This window comes from Chiloscyllium plagiosum, chromosome 34 (genome assembly GCF_004010195.1).
Source record: "Chiloscyllium plagiosum isolate BGI_BamShark_2017 chromosome 34, ASM401019v2, whole genome shotgun sequence".
In the NCBI taxonomy this organism is placed as follows: domain Eukaryota; kingdom Metazoa; phylum Chordata; class Chondrichthyes; order Orectolobiformes; family Hemiscylliidae; genus Chiloscyllium; species Chiloscyllium plagiosum.
In genome coordinates this window covers 35,388,100-35,409,755 of record NC_057743.1, presented here as the reverse complement: position 1 = coordinate 35,409,755, position 21,656 = coordinate 35,388,100, and the positions used below count along the sequence as shown (strand labels likewise).

Here is a 21,656-nt window from a genome sequence, read left to right as displayed (position 1 = left end):
CTAAGAGCAGACAGTGTAGTCTCAAAGTCACCTTTTCTTTTAATAAAACCTCAAGTTATCTCGAGAATGTGACTTAAAAGAAGTCATGGAATTTACATATTAATGAACTGCAAATTACAAACCATTCTAAAAGATGAAAGACTTAACAGCAATCTAGGTTTGTTCAATATATCATTTCAGTTGCATGACGCAGTAATCTTTTGCTATAAATTCTGCATCTTATGTTCCTGCTTCACAGCTACCTGATGAAGAAGCAGCGCTCCGAAAGTTAGTGCCTCCAAATAAACCTGTTGGACTCCAACCTGGTGTTGTGTGATTTTTCACTACACTACTTCAGAGGGTGCTGTGTGGATGTTCCTACAGATTACAATCATTGTTGAAAATATGTACGAATGAGAAGTGACCTTACTGAAACACCCAAGATTGTTAGAGGCTTGACAGGATAGAGGTGGAGAGATTGTTTCCCCTTGTCAGAGAGTCTAAAAGCAGACAGTGTAGTCTCAAAGTGAAGATGTCACCCATTTAAGTCACAGAGGAGGAGGAATTTCTTCTGAGCATGGTTAATCTGTGGAATGTTTTCCCACTGTAAAGGATGGGTCTTTATTTTTGATCTGTAAGTGAATCCAGGGCTTTGGGGATAAGGCAGAAAGTGGAATTGAATATTGCCAGATCAGCCATGATCTCATCGAATGATGTAAAGACTTAATGGGCTGTATGGCCTACTTCGCCTCTGTCCTGTGGTTTTCTCTATATGAATACTATTTGTGATTGGTTCCTTAGCTGCTGATAAGTTAAAATACCTCTTATTTGGAACCAGATTAAAGCTACTGTTGAGAGACAAGAAAGCCAGACCAGAGATTGCTATATTTTTGTAGTCAGCTTTTGTTTTGTTTTCTGTTATTCTATCTATCCCTAATTGCCGAGAGGGTAGTTAAGGGTTAACCACATTGCTGTGGATCTGGAGTCACATATAGGCCAAACCAAATGAGTTTTTAATGACAGTGGTTACATAGTCTCTATTAGGCTTGCTTTTAATTCCCAGATTTTTTTAATTGAACTCCGTTTCACCATCACCCATGTGGAGAGATTTGAACTCCTATCACCAGAACATTAGCCTGGTATCCTGGAATTCTGGTCTGGTATCTTTACCACTACACCACACACCTTGCTTTCTTTGAGTTCAGCAGCAAGCACCAATTTTTTGTTTGTTGTCACTGACCACGAAATTAAGACTTAGTGATTTTTGTATCATGACCAATCATTAACTTGAAACTTCCTAAGGCAATAGCAGATGTTCTGTTTACAGAGAGAACAAAAAAATGACAGAGCTTGCTGGTTATAATAATTTATTTTTCTTGCCTAAGTTTGTGGTATCATGCTTTTTTTTGATTTTTCTAATTTATCAGTTTTCTCTTGAGGTTGTTAACCCTTGGGTAAGGTGTCAGAAGGCTGCCAGTATGATTAAAGATATATAAAGTAGTCTTGGTAGCTTATTATGTCATTTTCAAGGTGTCAACAAATTATCTGATCAGAGTCTAGTCAAAACTCTCCATACTTGAAAAGCTATAGTAGGATCCATGATTAATTTTACTTTTTCCTAATTCAGTAACCTTGAATTCAACAAAGCACCTCTAAGTAACCCCAACTAGTATTCAAACCTGGATTAATGTAATTTGTGTGGATCTTTTATAACTTTTAGGGTACAAAAATTAAGTTCAGAAATAATTTGTTATTAATATCTGGCATTACCTTTTTGGAATAAGAATTACCCAACTATTAATCATTTGCGTTCTAATTACTAATTTAGATGCACAGTCAGGTTCACAAAATATGTGGGAAGGAAGACACACATTTCTGAATGAAGCAAAGCAAAAACCACAGTAGATATAGTGACAAAATTTTTATAAGAGTTTCACAAAGAAAATTAATAAGTTTGGGAAAGAAAAATGTTAAAAATGGGGAAAATTGCTGTTCTAATGTTGGCTTTTTTCACTGCTGACCAACTCTAAGCACTTCACAGCCAAAGAGGCATTTTGATACATCATCACTGCTGTAACATGGAAAATACATAGCCAAGTTGTGCATAGCAAACTTTCACCAACAACAATGGGATAATGACAAGAACGTCAGATTTTCTGATGTTGATTGACAATTAACTTGACAATGAGGTGGGAATCCTCTTCTTCAAAACAATGAAATGAGATCTTTTAAACCTCATTGAGAATGCATAATTGTTTTAATACCTCATCCACAATGTAACATCTTTGGCAGTACAGCACTCCTTTGTTGCTGTGCGAGAATGTCAGCCTTGATATTTGTGCTCAATTTCTGGAGTGGGAGTTGCACCCACAACCTTCCAACTCAAAGGGTAGCTGAGTCATAGCTGACGCAACAACATGAGGGATAAGACTAATTGGATAGCTCTTCAAGGGGCCAGTGCAGAAATAGCACAATAAATATTTTCTTGTTACACAACGTTCTACAATCCCAAGGTTAAAGCCTTACTGGAGAAAAAACATTGCCTGTGCTATCTTGTGACATTATCTTCTGTAAAGAGATGGGTTAAATGTTAATGTTTTAGAATTTTAGAAAATAAAAGCATTTTTTGTTGGTGTTAATGAAGCAGATGTATGTCTTATTGCAATGTCTCAATAAAATGGATTATTTTAGCTTTTTAAAATTCAGACACTATCCCAAAAACATTATAAAGATATTGATTTTTATTTTATTACTTATATGGAGCTCTGATTATAACATTTTTGTATTGCCAACATAGTAACCCTTGCTTGTTTAAATTCATTTTTGCTTTGATATGCTTTTTTATCTCATTCTATTATTTCTCTTTTTTCTATCCCTTCCACCGTTCTTCTGTAGCTCCACGAGAGCTGTTATGATGCTGGAAAGGCCTTGCAGCGACTTGTTAAAAAGCCTGTGCCCAAGTTGATAGAAAAGTGCTGGTCCGATGATGAAATGGTAAGAAAGCCTAATGTCATTTGTTGAAAAAGCTACAGAAACATTGGTGCTTTTAATGCAAGTACTTTCACTTAAGTCATGTTTAAGACCATGGAAGTGAGAGTATGACTGGAAAAAAGAAAGATGCTGTGGAAACTTTGGGTCTTGCAATGCTCAAAAAGATCCTTTGAGATTTGGTATTCCTGCTGTTCTGTTCTGATGAGTGCAAAGTGAAAAGCTTTTGACAGCATTTATCTTTTCTCAGTAATACCCAAGTTCTATACTGCCAAGTGACTATGAGACTTGAATCCCTTTGCAGGGTAAAGATGCAAAAAAAACCACACTTTTCTCATGCTTCTGTTAATTTTTGGTGACTTAATACCTAGGAAATGCTAAATACCCGATGCTGTACACTTTAACTTTTATGTTGAAATGAAGCTTTTATTATTTTATAAAGGACTCAGCATTGAATGTTTCTCTCCTGTTGCATTCATAGGGTTGAAGTATGTGTCTGTCCAGTACTTTAGTCTGCACAATTTGAAAGTTCAGAATTTAGAGGAAAAATCTGCATTATCAAAGAGAAACTGCATTTAAATGTTTTTATATCCACATATCGGTTAAGAAAAAGGCATATTTTGTTACAGCTTTTCATCTTGTGAGGGCAATATTTATGTGTAGCTATTTGCTGCTTTATTTGTCAGGGCAAAACCTTCCTAGTACAAGATTTAAAGAAAGCATGGCAGTGAACTGTCAGTTGTCATTTCCATGGTAGCACCTCTAGCAACTCTGTCCACTTGCCAACCAATCAAGATCATCTTCTTGGACAGCAAATGTAGACATCATTGGTATTCTGGAAAATGTTCTTGCTGATTGCAAGACAAAAAGTATTAACAGAATGTCTTTTTTTTTTCCATCCATGCTCACTATCGAACAACTACTTGCATGCGGCCAGTTCCTTTGAGCCATCGTGCTGTTATGTTGTACACAAAGTTGTAATTCCCAGACCTAAATTTGCTTTTCATTTGTTTGAATCTGTGCCCTCCCTTTTGCTATTTCCTAGTTTAATTTGAAGTAATGTCCCTATTTAACTTCTTTATGGAGATCTTGATTTAATTTATTTTCATTCATTCCTTTTATCTATTAACTGGCATGATTACTTGAAATTCTGAGCATATACCGTTAAAATGTATTTTCAGTGCACTGTAAATTCTAGTGAATGTCTACAAAGTGGCGATTTCAGCAGTGGTTTATACATGTGAGTGCATCTGGCCTTATCATATTGCAACCATTTGAAATCTACTGGACAGCTGCATCCTGTTTACAAGGCAGATCTGCACCTGGTAACCTAAGTCTTGCCAGCGATGCTACAAAATCCGCAGTTGCGATCTCAAAGGAGGACTTGAGTAACAAGCAGTGTCACTTTTGAATATTGTTCAGAGTCATTTCACATTTTGTTGCTGAATGATTTTTGACAGAATTTTAAACATCTATTGCGTCACAGTTTAAATTTTACAATTGGAATTACCAAGTGCAAAGTCTTTTGGGGATGTTAGGTATTTTGATAAATAAACACTGCTCATCCAATTTTCATGAATGGCTGCGGGGCAAATCACCTCGAATGATGATCTCGCCTGGCTCTTCGATGTATGCTTTATGTTTCCTGTTGTTCAGACCAGCAGCAGATAATTTGCTGGGTTTTTGTCGTCCCTCCCATTCATTTGTGTGTGCACAGTCTGTTTTTTTTTATTTCTTTCTTTCTCATTTGTTTTCTTTTCACTCACCCTCTCTCTCTCTCTCTCTCTCTCTCTCTCTCTCTCTCTCTCTTTTCTCCACCCCCGTGTCTTTCTCTCTATCTCTCTCTGTCTGTCTCTCTCTTCCCCCCGACTCACTCACTCTGTTTCTGTCTGTGTGCACGTGTTTCGTTTGTTCTTGCTTCCTTTCTCTCAAAGTCACTCGCTGTCACACTCGAGATTGCACCTCATTCTTTTAAACTCCAGTGAGTTCAGGCTTAGTCACCCAATGTCTTCACTTAGAACAATCCTTCCATTCCAGGAATCAGTCTGATGAATCTTTGTTTCATTCCCTCTATGGCAATTAAATCCTTTCTTAGTAATGAGACTTGGGTAATTGCACTTAATACTCTGTTAAGTGGAAAACTTGCAGGTGTTAGAAGCATTCAGTCAGAAAGATGGAAACATTTAGGAGGAGCCCATTCAGAGTGGTGTTGTGACACTGTATTTCACTTCAGCCGGGCAAGATACATCTACAATCTGCGGCGATTATTGGACAGCGGTTCAGTTTGGGATTTTGTGCCAACATTTTCCTCTACGTCCCAATCTCTATCCTTCTGTAACTGTGGCAAATTATTGCAACCCTAAGGCTGTAATCAGTAAAATCCACTTCAATTATGAATTGAATGTCCAACTTTGCCAAATAAAATTGGAAAATGCTGGAAGTATTCAGCATGTCAGGCAGCATCTGTGGCACAAGAAACACTGTTAATGTTTTAAGTTGACCTTTCATCAGAACCAACAAAGGCTAGAGACGTTGCAAGTGGACAATGAGGATTCAGAACAAATTTGAATGTCTGTGATAAGGTATAAAGCAGGAGAGATTAAATGTCAAATTGGGTGATTTTGGAAGGGAGATGGAGGTCATACTGGGGCATGTAACAAAACATAGGATGGATCCAGAGTAGTAAATGAGAACAGCAGAATCACCACAGACAGCTGCCATATTAAAAAATGGAAGTAGAGGCCATGAGTTGAAGTATTGAACTTGGTGAATCAGAATACTGCAAAATTTGTAATTGAGAGATGAACTGTTGTTCCTCAAGGATACATTAGAATAGTGTAGGAGCTGAGTACAGAGAGGCATGATTAGGCAAAGAATAGAGAGATTTTTAATCAGTAAGAGAATCGAGGGTTTGGGGGAAAAAGCGAGGAAAGTGGTGTTGAGGATTATCATTTTCTGGTTGGCAAGATGGGTGCCACAGAGTTCAATCCTTGGGGCCTCAATTTACAATCTATATCAATGCCTTGGCCACAGTAATAGTGCAATGACCCTAAATGAGGTGAGAAAGTAAATGACAATAAACAAATTAGAAATGGATGTGGATAGGCTAGGTGAATTAACCAAAGTTTGGGAGATAAAGTTCAATGTGGATAAGTGAGGTTATCCATTTTGATTGGAGGAATAGAAAGGTAGCTGCTTGTTTAACTGGAGAGAAACTTCAGAGTGTTTCGATGCAGAGGGATCTGGTGTTCTCCTGCATATATCACAGAAAATTGATGTTCAGGGACAGCAGATAATAAGAAAGGCGAATGGAATTTTGGCACTGTTATAAAGGAATAGAGCATGGAAGTATGGAAATTGTTGCTGCAACTGTACAAAGTAATATGGAGGTCACACCTGGAGTACAGTGTACAATTTTGGTCCCCTTACTTGAGGAGGAATGTGGATGTATTGGAGGCAGTTCAAAGAAGGTTCACTAGATTAATTCCAGAAATGAGGGGTTTGCCTTGTGAAGAGATATTGAGCAGTTTAGACCTATACTCTCTGGAGTTTAGAAAAATGAGAGCAGGCATAATTGAGGTATAAAACTTGCCAAAGAGGATTGGCAAAAGCAGATGTAGAGAATGTTTCTTCATGTGGAGCAATGTAAAATAAGAGGTCAGATTTTTAGGATGAGGGGAGCAGATTTAAAACAGAGATGAAAAATTACTTCTCTAAGGCTTATGGATCTGTGGAATTCATTACTCCAAAATGTGTTGGATGCCAGGAACCAAATAAATTTGAGGAGATAGATAGATTTTTAACTAGTAACTGGTTGAAGGGTTATGGAAAGCAGGCAGGAGTTGAGGATGAGGTGAGATCGGCCATTATTGTATTAATGGCAGAGCAGACTTGATGGGCTGAATGGCCTCACCATGGGGAGCCTAAAACTAAATTAATAAAATTTACCAAACATCCACACATAATTTAAAACAAAATTAACATTATTTTTGTGATTTTGTTTACTTTGATATTAATCAGAACTAATTAAACATGAGTTAAGCAAATTAAACTTTTAAGTAAAGTGATGCATTTCACTTTAAATTGTCAAGACAGTAAAGATGTGTCTCTCACTACCACAAACATTCACAACACTTTCTGCCATCATGTGACACTGCGCAGTTCTACATAATGCAGTTCTTCATTCTCAAAGGGTCTTATCAGCTTTCAACGCTGAATTTCACAGATATGATTGTCATTAACATGGTGCCTGCCCCTCGGGTTACAACAGTCCTGGTGCTGTGGCTTTCCAAGTTTCTTTTTGACTGATGAACATTAATACCTCCAGTTTGTGTTTGGCCAGCTCTTTTGCATGCTGAACAATTCCCACAGCTTTTTAGGATTCAATCTTTCTCAGTTTGTTTGTATGTTGCTTCCAGAAGAGTTTCTGTATTTGTTGTTCTTCACATCGGCAAACAGAAAAACTGACCTCTTCTGAATAGTGACTTAGTTCTTCTCTTCCCAAGAATTCTGCGTTCCTTTTTTTGTTTTTCTTTGCTTTCTTTGTGTCTGCTTCTGTGCTTTGATTGTTTTCATCCTCTCGCTTCTCTGTTTGTAGCTGTCCTTTGTGCTTCAGGCTCTCCTGTGCTTACAACAGTAGTTTCTTTGTCTGCCAGCTCGGCTACTTTCATATGTTACCCACCTTTTTGTTGGTGTCACTTCCAAGTGAAGGGTCATCAGTTCATACGAGCTAGTATTTCTTGGTATTCAATGTAGTTACAACTGATGCAAACTGTTAAGTCTTCATCAAATACTGAAGAATAAGACTTTTAAAAATAATTACAGATTGCTGAGACATTTCAGAAAGCATAAAAATTTTCCTTTCTGTACTACTTCCCAAAAATAAATAAGATGTAGGAACAGGAGTAGACCATTCAGCCCATTGAGTCTGCTCTGCAGAACACTGACAACAAAGCTGATCTGATAATCCTCAACTCCACTTTCCTGCCTTTTTTCCATTACTGTTTATTCCCTTGATCAAACATCTGTCTTTCTCAGCCTTGAATGTAGCTAATGACCCAGTCTTAAGACCCCTTTGTGGTAAAGAATTCTACAGATTCACAACCTTCTGAGACAGTACATTCCTCCTCATTTCTGTGTTATTCAGAGATTGTGGCCTCTAGTTCTAAACTCCTCACAAGGGAATTCAATCCTTCTGAAATCCTGTCAAGCCCCCTATGAGTCCTGTATGTTTCAATAAAATTGCCTCTCACTCTTCTTTCTTCCAGTGAGTACAGGCCCAGTCAACTCTACCTGTTCTCAAAGAGAATCTCTGCATACCCTGGAATCAGCCTAGTGAATCTTCAAAGGTCTGCACAGTTGCCTTATTTATATTTGTATTTCCTGGTATCGATGAGACCACTTTGTGAGCAGCAAATAAATACACTAAATTGAATGAAATGCATTTTTAAAAAAAACAAGAAATAATTTGCTGTTTTCCTTGTAAGGAGTGTTGATAAACATGGGAAGAATGTAGATTAAAAAAAGACAAATGTTACCTATAACCTTATAAGGTGTTGCCGGATGAAAAAGATTGGTACCGGTGACTGACTGGCCCATGGCTGTCCTTCAGGATTCTGGAAGAGGGACTGGAAGATATTTGGTGAAAGTGATAGAATCAAAGTATGAAGTCCTGAATTTAACGACAATATGCAATTCAAATAGAAACTGAAGCCAAGTAAAATATCTATAGACTGTGTTTAATGACTACTACATTGGGTTAATTCAAGAAATTTCAGTGACTATTCTCACACTCATCTTGGCACAGATATTCCAATCAGCCAGAAACACTATTTGTAAACCTGATTGGATTAAAACTTACCACTGACCACTGTCATCTGGGCTAGAAATCCCTAGACAGGAGCTTCTCGTTATGAACCTATGCAGAAATCCAATGAATCCAGCAGCAGAGTCTTTATAGATGCCATGCCCTTCTTTGTAGCAGTCTGGAAGGTGAGGTTTGTAACCAGTGGTGAAGTGATAATGTCAATGGGCTGTTAGTTCAGAGACCCAGGATAATGCTTAGGGGACATTGGTTCAAATCCTGCTGTGGGAGCTGGTGAAATTTAAATTCACTTAAAATTTTGAATTAAGAGCTAGTATGATGGTCTGCATGAAACCATTGTGATCACAACCCCTCGAGCTTATATTAATGTCTTTAGAGAAGGGAAATGTGTCACTCTTTCCTGATCCGGCCTAGATATGACTCCAGACCAAGCAATGTAATGCTCTTAATTGTCTTCTGTAATGGTTCTGCAAGCCTCCCTGTTCAAGGACAATTAGGGATAAGCAACAGTGGCATCCAAATTTCACGAAAGAGTGAACAAAAGAATTCATGGAGGATGATGGTTGAATATAGGGAACTGTTCGGCTGGAAGGTGAGAAAATGGCAAGCTCTATTGTCTTCTGGGAGGATGGGGAATGAGTGACAACAGAGTTATGGAAAATGGAATAGCATTGGGCAAGATCCTCTTCAACTACAGTTGAGGGGAATCTTGATTAGATTAAGGAAGGAAAATGTCTTAAAATATTGGTAGTATGTGGAAGGTGGCCTTGTCAGAACAATTGTATTGGAGACATGAAGCAGTGAGGGAATACAATTGAATCCTTACAAGAAGCAGTGTGGGAACAAGTGTAATTAAGATCAGGAGTCTTATAATGGATATTTATCAGTGGTCTAACACAAATGGATACATAGAAATTGAGGAAAGGACAGGAACAGTCAGAGATTGAGACTGGAAAACTGGAAATAGGAAATAAACTGAAGACATTTTCCAGTCAGAATGGGCAGCGGCATCGATTTAGTCATCGCTGTATTGGATAAAGCATTGAAGGAGGAACAAAGCATGATTCACATTTCCTATAAAAACATAGCTTGAGCCTACATGGTTCCCACAGAAAATCCTTTTATTTTAAGTCAAAGGAAAATTTGTTCAATGTGAAAATCACTTCAGCTGGGGGGAGAAAGAAAGTGATGCCTGCAGGTCTCCATTCATAGATTAATTTGAGAAGCTGCAGGGTTCCAGGTGGGGATGTGGGCACAGGGGGATCAGATTCATGAAAAAGAGATCATTAGGGCGATCACAAAACATGAAATGCTGCAGTAGTGGCCAAAGTTGAAACAGTTACAGATTTAGATAGGAAGGGATTGAACAAGGGAAGAAAAATTGGAGTTAAACTGGGAAGAAATCCGTGATCTCTGTTCATGTTATTCAGATGACTAAATGTAAATTGACTGGTTGCTTTGTGCATGGAGCCTCCTAAACCTCCAATTATAGAGTCATAGAGATTTACAGCATGGGAGCAGACCCTTCAGTCCAACTCGTTCATGCTGACCAGATGTCCTAAATTAATCTAGTGTTGTTTGTGAGCATTTTGACCAACATCCCTCTAACCCCTTCTTATTCATGTACCCATCAGATGTCTTTTAAATGTTGTAACTGTACCAGCCTCCACTGCCACCTCTGGCAATTCATTGCACAGTTGTTTGGCATATTTCTTTGTCTGCCCTATTCCACCTTTTCCACTCTGTTTCAATGAAATGTTAACTCTGCTTAGATAGCTAGGTATTTAAAGCATTTTCTGTGTTTATTTCAGATTTCAACATCTGCAATATTTTCCTATCGCATTACTGCAAATTTTCTAACCAGTATGACCTAGTTGTTCCTGAGCAAAGCAAATGCCTGGTTTTTTTCAATTAAAGAAACTATGTTAAAAACTTGAATTGCTAAAAGGAGACAAGAATTCAAAGTTTTTTGGTCTTGTGCTCATCAGGATCAAGGTGCAGGAAACGCGACGCCAATTTATACAGCATGAGAAGTGGGTGCTGACTGGATGGTCCATCATTGACATGAAGATGTAGTAGGAACAGTTAACTGTCAATATTTGTTCTCAGATCAGACCAAACTGTCATTGGTTAGGGTGTTTCCATGGGAATGTAATAGAGATTAGGATCTCCATGACCCATTTTCTCCCATATGATAAAGATGCATGTTTTATGCAATTTTGGTGCCTGTATAAAACAGGATCCTGTGTATTAATATATGTAACTTTTGGCATAGATAAAGGCATCACACTTGCGAGCTTGACAGTTAATGTTACACTAGTTTCTCGTGCAATTCTTAGAACAGTCTGGATTATTACATAAATGTCGTTGATTCATATCTAGAGATGGATCATGGTACTTTGAGGCTTCCAAACAAAAGCTGTTGAGCAGATTCACCATGTTGGCCACAGTGATTGGTTAACAGGATGTATTGTTCGACATGGTCTGCCAATCATTGGGATATACAGCCATACATACCTGGCATTACACCAGCAGTGAAATATGCATATCGCATTGCTTATTGGGTTATAAGCAAAATATCTTTTTGGCTTGACAGCAGCATTCTTTTGGTGAAGAAAACCACACATGGGCATAGTAATGTAAAACAGCTAGCTTCACCTGCTGTTCAAATTTTTGAGATCCCTTCCCTTTCAAGAGTAATGTGAGGTAGACTAGACAAAGTTTGCGGTCAAAGTGATGACCGAATGCTCTTATGTGTTTGCGTGACATACTTCCGTTCAAACAAATTCCTAGGTTCTAATCTATTTCAGGTTTTGATTTTACCTTGTCGTAAAATTCAATGATCTATATCCTTAGCCTTGGGTAACCATTAGATTCAAGTTTGGAGTGGAAAACTGAACTCGAGTGTCATTGATAGAGTAATTATAATGGAGCTAGTGTCTATAGTTTCAATGGTAGTTCAACTTTTTGAAATCAATGGCATGTTTAGAGGTGGCAAAGGTTGTAGTGATATCCTGTCAATGCTTTGCTATCAATAATTTTTTTCTTCAGATTGAAATACAAAGGAGTTTATTTGGCTCAACATAAAGGAGACCTTGAGCGCACAGAGTGGACATATGCGAAGTAGTTCCACTTTACTTTCTGTAAGTGGGACTTTCAACTGTAAAAGAGTCGGTTTTTCAACACGTAAGAAAGGATTATTTCTTTTTGAAAGTTTGCATGATTCAATTTTAAAAATCTATTCAAGATTTTTAAAAATATTTCCTGCTTTTAACAATAAACCTTTGGAAAGGTGAAACTGCAAGGAGAGAGGCCATCTTGTTAGCAATGATTTGAAATAATTATTTAGAATATGGAAAATTATAACTTTAAGACGTTTGAGTGAATTACAAGTGATATTTTGTAATCAGGTTGACAACCCTAGTGACTATTCTGCTCTCCCTACACTAGAGTCGTCCTCGTTAATTGTACTGCCCCACCAAAATAACCAGTTTGAAAACTTGGAATAATCATTACCACTTCTCAATGAATTCATCGAGTCTGGTACTCAATACGGAGGTCACTGGAATGGTCAAGTGTTTAATATACCAAAGGACCATACAACTTACGGTAAAGCCTCGGAACAGAACTAAGTAGATTTTTGAGTGCCATGTGCCAGTACTTCACATTGGTGCACTATGTATTTTACACATACGAAATACTAATCTTATGAAAAGTGAAATTCCTATTTAAATTATTGGAAATAAATTTTCTTTGAGCTAGACTGGGTAACAAATGAGGTAAAAGAAGAATGTGTTGCTGTGAGCTACGTAAATGGGTTTTCTGTTAACTGTTTAGATTGCACTTCTGTCACAAATTTGTGTTTTGCATAAGTCTTTTCTAATTTGATTCTGGAGAATAACTTTGCAAAATATGTTTTCCAAAGTTTTATCATTTTTGTTTGCAAAATGTATTAACCAATCATTGTGGGATTGAACTCAATTGAAGAACGATATTGAAGGTTGACCCAAGGCAATCCAGAAATCTGTTCTATTTGGCACAATATTTTTCTTGAAGTTCATCATTAATGTTGATGGAATTTATAGCATTGAAAAATGATCATTCAGTCCAACTGGCCATGCTGATGTTTATGCAGTAGACAAGATCTCTCTGATTGCATTGTGCTAGTTTATACATTTTAGTAAGGGCATCTTTTAGTATGGCAAACATTAAAAATCATTCCATGCTCCTGTAATTGTTCCAGTTGTAGTCAGTTCTGATATGACATGGGCACTTTATACGGATTTTTTAGTTTGACAATAGTAGTGCTTACAATTCAGAAGTACTTAATTGTCTGTAAAGTACTTTGCAACATTGGGTTTATGTGGGACATTATATAAACAGAAGTTGGTTTTTCATAATTGAAGTTACCTCTTAGCCATCCAACTTTGTGCTCAACTGGATGCCAACATGTGAATGAGGAGCAGAAGTAAGCCATTCAGCCCCTTGAGTCTGTTCCACGATTTAATAAGATCATGGCTGATCAAGGATCATTAACTTCAAGTGTGAAAAAAATTAAACAATTTCACAGTACATGTAATCTATACATGTGGGAGAGTAAATCTTGAGTAGGTAATTGCCACAAAAAATGAGTTGTTGCTGTGATAAACCAAGGCTCTCCCACACAAACAGTGGCCTATTTGCAGCTGGCACGTGGTACTCCAGCCATTGCACTGCAAGGTACTGCAGCATGTTGGCACGGTGGTTAGCACTGCTGTCTCACAGCGTCAGAGATCCGGGTTCAATTCCCGCCTCAGGCAACTGTCTGTGTGGAGTTTGCACATTCTCCCCGTGTCTGCGTGGGTTTCCTCCGGTTGCTCTGGTTTCCCCTCTCAGTCCAAAGATGTGCAGGTTAGGTGAATTGGCCATGCTAAATTGCCCGTAATGTTAAGTGAAGGGGTAAATGTAGAAGAATGGGTCTGGGTGGGTTGCTCTTTGGAGGGTCAGTGTGGACTTAGGCCGAAGGGCCTGTTTCCACTCTGTAAGTAATCTAAATCTAAGAGCTAAATCTACTTCATTCGCGATAAACTCCTTTGTGATCTTTCTGTTTCTGTAACCTCCTACAAGTTCCTGACATCTCTCGGCTCCCTTAGTTCTCTTACCCATCCCTAATTTTAATTACTGTTCAAATGTCAAACACAGGAATTCTGTTACGGCTTTCCATCTCTACCCTCCTAAAGGATGCTTCTTAAAACATACTTCTTTGTCCCAGCTTCTAGTTGACTAGCTATACATTCCCTTACTTGATTCAGTATCATATTTTGTTTGCTCCAAAATACAGACGCTTTACAAGTGCACGTTGTTGCTGTGGTTTTGAAACGCATCACATGATTGAAAATCTTTCTTTTTGTTGATGGCATGCAAAGCACTCTATACCTAAGAACTCTTAAGAGCTGTTAGAAGTAGAGAAAATGTAGGATGAATTCCGATGGAGCAGAAACGCCAAAGAGAGATTATAGAAAATAAATTGGTTCTGAGCAGGACATGATCAGGTCACTTTGTTTAAATGGCATAGAGTGTTGAAGGCAATCCAAGGTGAGTGTGCAAGCGTTCTTCGTGATTTATCAGTCTTCCATAGAATGCATTTTGTGGTTGGGGACAAGAGGGTTAGCAGAGCAACACCTCTATTAGTTAAGAAAAATAGAGTCATAGAATCATACCATTTTGAAATGGACCCTTCAGCCTCCCCATGTCTATGTCAACCAATAAACACCAAACTACACTAATCCCATTTACCTGCACTTGGCCCAAAGCCTACTGTGCCCTGCAGTCTAAGAACTCATCCATATGCTTCTTAAATGTTGCAATGGTACCTGCCTCCTCCACTCCCTCAAGGTAGCATGTTCCATACTTCTACCACCCTCTGGGTGAATAAATTCTTTTTTAGATCTTGTCTAAACCACTTGCTCCTCAGCTTAAACTTAGGCCCTCTGGTCTTGGATGTGTCTGCGATGGGGAAGAGATTCTCATGATTAGATTACATTACAGTGTGGAAACAGGCCCTTCGGCCAAACAAGTCCACACCGACCCGCCGAAGCGCAACCCACTCATACCCCTACATTTACCCCTATACCTAACACTACGGGCAATTTAGCATGGCCAATTCACCTGACCTGCACAGCTTTGGACTGTGGGAGGAAACCGGAGCACCCGGAGGAAACCCACGCAGACACGGGAAGAACGTGCAAACTCCACACAGTCAGTCAGTCACCTGAGGCGGGAATTGAACCCGGGTCTCTGGCGCTGTGAGGCAACAGTGCTAACCACTGTGCCACCGTGCCGATCTCTCCTGGATATATCTCTCCGATTGTGTGGTGATCAGAACTGACACAGCATTCCACTATGGCCTAACCAATGTTCTGTAAAGTTGTAACAATGATTCCATGCTCCTGTATTCGATGTCCTGGCTGATGAAGGCAAGCATCCTGTATGCCACCTTTACTACCCTGTTTACCTGTGCTGACATCTTCAGGCATCTGTGGACTTGTACACCAATCTCCCTTTGTTTCTCAGTGCTCCCTACAGACCAACTATTCATTGCGTACATCCTTCCCATATTAAACCTCCAAAAATGCATCACCTCACACTTATCAGAATTAAATTTTGTCTGCCATTGCTTTGCCAAGTTTACAAGATGACCAGAGGATTAGATAGGATGGACAGTGAGAGTCTTTTTCCTCGGATGATGACATCAGCTTGTACAAGGGGTCTTCGCTGCAAATTGAGGATTGATAGATTTAAGGCAGATGTCAGAGGCAGTTTCTTGACTCAGTGTGGTAAAAACGTGGAATGCCCTGCTCCCAAATGTAGTTAAATTGGGAGCATTTAAACAGTCCTTGGATAAGCATATGGATGATGATGGGATAGTGTAAGGGTAATGGGCTTAGATTAGTTCACAGGTCGGCGCAACGTCAAGGGCCAAAGGGCCTGTCCTGCGCTGTGTTGTTCTCTGATCAATATCAAGATTGTATCCTGAGATTGTATCCTTCTCAGGATCAACAACATCAATTTTCAGGTAGTCTGAAAATTTACTAATTATATCTTTTACATTCACATCCAAGTTATTATTGTAAATAACAAACAGCAAAAGTCTCAGCACTGAACCCTGTGGTACATCACTGCTCATAGGCTTTCAATTACAAAAACAATTCTCTACCATCACCCTTTGGATCCAGTTTGCCAACTTGTTTTATCTTTTGGTCCAGTTTTCCATGTGGGACCTTATCAAAACCATTATTGAAGTCCATGCAAATCACATCAACTGCACTACATCATCACCACTATATTTAGTCACCTTTTGAAAACCTTAATTAAATTAGTCAGATAGAATCACCCCCAACAAATCCATGCTGATTATCCCTAATCAATTCCTACCTTTCCAAGTATTGATTAATCCAGTCCTTTAGATGTTTTAAAATAATTTCCCAACCAACTACATCAGACTAAATGGTCTGTAATTACTTCGCCCATTCCTACTGCCTCTTTTGAACGGAGCCATATTAGGTTGTCTCACACTGCATCTGTGGCCAGTGAGGATTTAAATATCTCCACCAGGGCACCAGCAATCCCTTCTTTGCTTCCCCTAGCAGCCTGGGATACATCTCATCAGGATTTGAGCATCTGTTTGTCTATTGAAGCACCCATCCTTACTAATCTGAACATGTTTGAGAAGCTCACCATTCCAGCTCCTACCCCACCCCAACCATGCTTCAGAATGCCTTGCAACTGCTCAGAGACATTGCTGACCCTGGCATTAGGGAGGCAATATACCATTTGAGAGTCCCGTTTGCTACCACAGTACTGCCTGTCAGTTCGCCTTACTGTCAAGTCTTCTATCACTAAAGCTTCCTAGTCTTTTCCCTCCCCCATGGTGCAGCAGTCCATCTTGGTTCTACAAACGTAGCTATTACTGCTTTCCCCTGAGAGGCCATCCCCTCCAACAATATGAATATGGTATGTCTGTTTATGAGGGGTTGGCCATAGGTGGCTCCTGCAATGCTAGTCTTCCTGGTGATCGCCCAATAATTTTCAGCCTGTAGTCTGACCAGCTCACTAAATGTGCTATCCAACTTCTTTGAGATCGTGGATGCTCCATAGTGAGTATGAGCAGCTCCATGCGGTCAATCAGGACCTGCAGCTGAACTCACTTGCATACATAGTCACCAAAGAGACTCGAACTGTCCCTGGTTTCCCACGTATTGCAGGAGGAGCATACCACAGTGCTGAATTCTCTTGCCATTTTGAACCTTAACTATAGCCAATAAACTAGGAACCAATTACTCAACCTTACCCAGTACTCACTAAATCAGATTTCTCTCTCTATTTCTACCCAACTACAAATAAGGACTTTACACTCTCCCTCCCTCCTGCTATTACCCATTTGGCCTGTAAACTGGTTCCTAAATAGCCAATCCACTTGCTCTACGTCATTTTTTTTTCCAATGGTGACGTCACCTTCAGAGTTCCTCCAAATAATGCAAGAATAATAGGTCAGCACGGTGGCTCAGTGGTTAGCACTGCTGCCTCACAGCGCCGGGGACTTGGTTCGATTCCAGTCTCCGGCGACTTTCTTTGTGCAGTTTGCACGTTCTCCCCGGGTTTCCTCCGATTTCCTCCCACAAGATGTGCAGGTTAGGTGAATTGGCCATGCTAAATTGTCCATCGTGTTCAAGAATGTGTAGGTTAGGTGCATTAGTCAAGGGTAAATATAGGGTCAGGGAATAGGTCTGAGAAGGTTGCTCTTTGCAGGGTAGGTGTGGACCTGTTGGGCCGAAGGTCCTGTTTCCACACTGTAGGGATTCTAATTCAAATTAATCTAAGAAACTCTAGGTCTGTTAGTATTTTGTGCGACTACTATAATTCATAATCTAGGGCTGAGTGAAATTTTAGAAATGCATCGATAATAAAGGCCACCCAGCACAGATCATGTTTGACAATTTGAGGGGTTTTTCTAAAGCCTTTAACGGATTGCAAAAGCAAAGAGAATGCTTTGACATAAAAATCATAGAATCCCTACTGTGCGGAATGAGGCCATTCAGCCCACCGACCCTACGTCAACTCTTAAGAGCATCCTATCCATTCTGAATCACAGAATCTTGTGGGGCAAAAGCTGGTCATCGAGTCTACATCAGAATCAACTCATTGCACTTATCTTTAAGGTTTAAGGGTCCGGACTTAGAAGCCAACTCTGATTATGGATTCAAAATATTGTACTCAGGTGTGCTTGCTAAGGTTTTGCTTATGTCCCACTCTTGTCAGGAGCTAGACAAATCTCTCATTATTTTCCTGATATTTATCTTTTTTTATATTCAAAAAATTTTGCTTTCCTCTTTTCAGTGCCTCATATTCTTTGTCTGACTTGTGCAAATTTTGTTGCCTTTGATATTGTGCACATTTTCTTCATCTTTTTGAATTATTCTATGTAACTCTTTTTCCCACTGATTTTTCATTTCCACGACCAGACTTACGGCTACATTACTTTTGATGCCTACAGCTGGAAACATGCCTCTGTGAGAGTAGGAGCTGGGACATCTGCCATAAGTTTTTTTTTTCCCCTGCAGGAAGAACTTGGGTACAGGCTGTGACCGAATGAATGCTGATTTTGAAAGGGGTGAAGCTCATGACTATGTTTGGATTGGGGTAATGCTTAGAGGATAATCGATGTTTATAAATGTAAGGCCTGAAGCTTGGTCTTGAAAGGAGTAAGGTGTTTGGGCTAGGAATGACAACAATAACTGAATTAGGAGAAATGGCTCTTTCTTACCACATGAACATTAATGTGTTGGAAATCATGAGATACTTTCACATGAGACAGACCTGAGGAAGAGGATAGGCATTTTTTTGTACATAGAAGTTAAAAACATATAGGTTTAAAAAACATATATAGAAGACATCAAGTGATGACAACAGAAGTGAAGTCCTCCGGGAAGGGCTCAATAAGAAGGATAAAGAGAGAAAGCTGTCATACCAATTAAAAGTGATTTAATAGTTTTGCCCAAATAATTTGTGTCTAGTGTCATATGAGGATCATTTACAATGAGACGCTCATTACAGTTGTGCAGTAATCAAACCTATTGCATATACGAGGCATTTTTAATATTGCACGATGGAAGTGGTTGGTCATAGATTATGTAAAATTGTTATAAAATTGCACTGAGGTTCATTGTAATTTACACTTATCTGAAGTTGAAAATAAAAATATTTCTAGTGGCACTTGCTACTTGTTGGGTTTTTATTAATGTGTTTTCTGTATTGTTGAAGGTAGAGAACTGCTTTCCTGTCATCCAAATTCCGGTATTTAACATAATACCTCATGACCCGATCAGTCCAGAAGCTCAAAAATAAATGTTTATTAGCTTTCTAATTAAGCGTGATGGGCAAATTTAAATAATACCAGGGTTCTGGGTAGAGCTGCAGCTAACAGTAATAGACGACGTCACTGATATGCACTCAGATTGTTATTAATGTTGTTTATTTATGCATGCTAGCTTAAGGCAAAGTTCACTGCTGTGCACTACAGCTTATTGCTCTGGGATGATGTTGCAGCATACTGCCAAGCTCTTAATTAGGATTCAGATGGTTGATTACCAGTATGCAGACAATACTAATTGAATCTATTTAAAATTCAAACTCGCACTTTTGTTGAAGTTAATCGTAATGCTGCATTGAATTTTTTTTTCGGATTTTTTTAAAGAATAGGCTGGCAATTGCTTTATTTAACTTAGTGCTAGTCTGATTCTTAAATGAAGTTTTTTTTGGTATTAAATACATGACACAATGTCAGTTTATTTTTTTATTAAGAAAAAAATCAATACTTGCTCACAGCATTGTATGTTCTTTAAACTCTATTTAAATTAGAAAGTGACTGAAAATCAATTGTGCCTCATAAGAAGAATGTGTAAGTTGTGAAATTAGTTCAACTTGATGTCACAGGAAAATATCTCCCTCTAGTCAGCTTTTTGGATTTGGATTACAGCTGTTTTTACAAGATAATAAAGTTCAGAAAGTTCAAGAAAAATGCACACTGTTATAATTTCCTCAAAAATTGTCTACCATAGAATCCCAACAGTGCAGAAAGATGCCCCATTCAGCCCATCGAATATGTGACGATCTTCTGAAGAGCATCCCATCCAGAGTTAGCCCCACGTTTACCGCGACTAATCCATGGTGCACATGCCAAACTGCACATCGCTGAACACTTGAGCATGGCCAATCCTCCTAATCTGCACATTTTTGGACTGTGGGAGGAAACTAGAGCACTTGGTGAAAACCTGCATAGATATATGGAGAACATGCAAACTCCACATAGCCAGTAACTCAAGGCTGGAATCAAACGGAGTCTTGGTGCTCTGAACTAAAGACTTCGCAGGGCTTTTCATTCTGAAAAAGTCACATTCGTCTTAAATGTTGTCTTTGTTGCTTTCCATGTATACTACCAAACTAATAGAGTATTTCCAGAGGATTGTGTTTTTACCTCCCTTTTTCATAATATTTTACCTTTTTTTTACTACATTTATAGATTGAGCTGACAGCCAGTGAGAGACAGTTGACCCTAGCAGACCACAACAATGACTAGATTGTCTGCAATAGAGGTTTGAAAATTGGGATTTACTGTTGTTTATGACTTTAAAATGGCTGTTACAAAGCAATCTTGTCAGCTTGAGGTTATGAATGCATTGCAATTTAATTGACCTTGAATTCAACTGGGAAATTATCTATTAACTCTTAAAGTTTTCAACTTGTAAAATCATGCTCATAATTACATTATAGTGGTTAATTGATATTGCTAGCAATGGGAATTGGAGAACCCAAAAATAAATAAATATGCAAGATATTGTTTTCCATTTAAGCATGGTTGATAGGTTATTTCTTCTTTGGATGTGTCTTTTGGAGATGAATGGTTTTGGCTAGTGAAAGTCAATGATGAACAGAAGGTGAACCTCTGGCTCCTTTGAAACTGGTTGTTTTGACCTTGTGTTGTGTTCATGTAATCACAGTAACAGATGTAACAACAGGAAATCTTAGGAATAACTTGTGGCCTGCAAAAGTAAAATCTTCTGTGTATTGTTACGGTATGCCATTATTATAAACCCATTGGTATATATTGGTAATGATTTTACGTTTTTATTTCCATTCATACATTTCACAGGGCATTATGACCTTGCCCACGATGAATCAGAGGTGGTTTTACAAGTAGTGACATGTTTCTCCGATGGGAGAATTAGAAAAAGAGTTCTCTAAAACTTATATCAAATACACTGAAGCAATAGTTTCTGTTCTGTTGTTAGAAGATAATTTTTTTTTTCCATTTCCACCAGTTGCATTCAGTAGTTAGTGAGGTTGCATAACTGATTGTTTTCAGATTTGTAGTATAAGCAGAAGAGATCACAGGTCTGTAATCACCATATGTGGGTGTCAGCTCAGCGCAGACAAAAAAAACTTGAAGTTGGCAGTTTGAACGTGAAATTTTATTTCAATAATGCTTTTCAAATTTTCAGCTTTTCAAAACATTTGAAATATAAATTCAGAATTTCTTTGACAAAAAAAACTTAAAGATGCCTTTTTTCCAGCTTGCACACTGGGAATCATATGAATGTTTGCTGGGGAATCTGTATGCTCCATATAGCTGCAGTTTGACTTTCTGGACTTTTCAGTGCTTGTTGTGGTTCTGTTCGCCGAGCTGGGAATTTGTGTTGCAGACGTTTCGTCCCCTGTCTAGGTGACATCCTCAGTGCTTGGGAGCCTCCTGTGAAGCGCTTCTGTGATCTTTCCTCCGGCATTTGTGGTTTGAATCTGCCGCTTCCGGTTGTCAGTTCCAGCTGTCCAC

At 38.7% G+C, this 21,656-nt stretch overlaps 1 protein-coding gene across 9 annotated transcripts in view; it reads left to right on the top strand.

Annotated features, from left to right (window-relative positions):
• The window catches only part of rerea (arginine-glutamic acid dipeptide (RE) repeats a), a 558,826-nt gene that overhangs the window by 399,636 nt on the left and 137,534 nt on the right, over positions 1-21,656 (top strand). For all 9 annotated transcript variants that reach the window (XR_006309302.1, XM_043676159.1, XM_043676158.1 and 6 more), the window contains one exon: positions 2,875-2,973. Coding sequence is in view for 8 of the 9 variants with exons in the window: in XM_043676159.1 (XP_043532094.1) it covers positions 2,875-2,973 (99 nt within the window). In the remaining variant the exon portion in view is untranslated. The remainder of the gene's footprint in view (positions 1-2,874; positions 2,974-21,656) is intronic.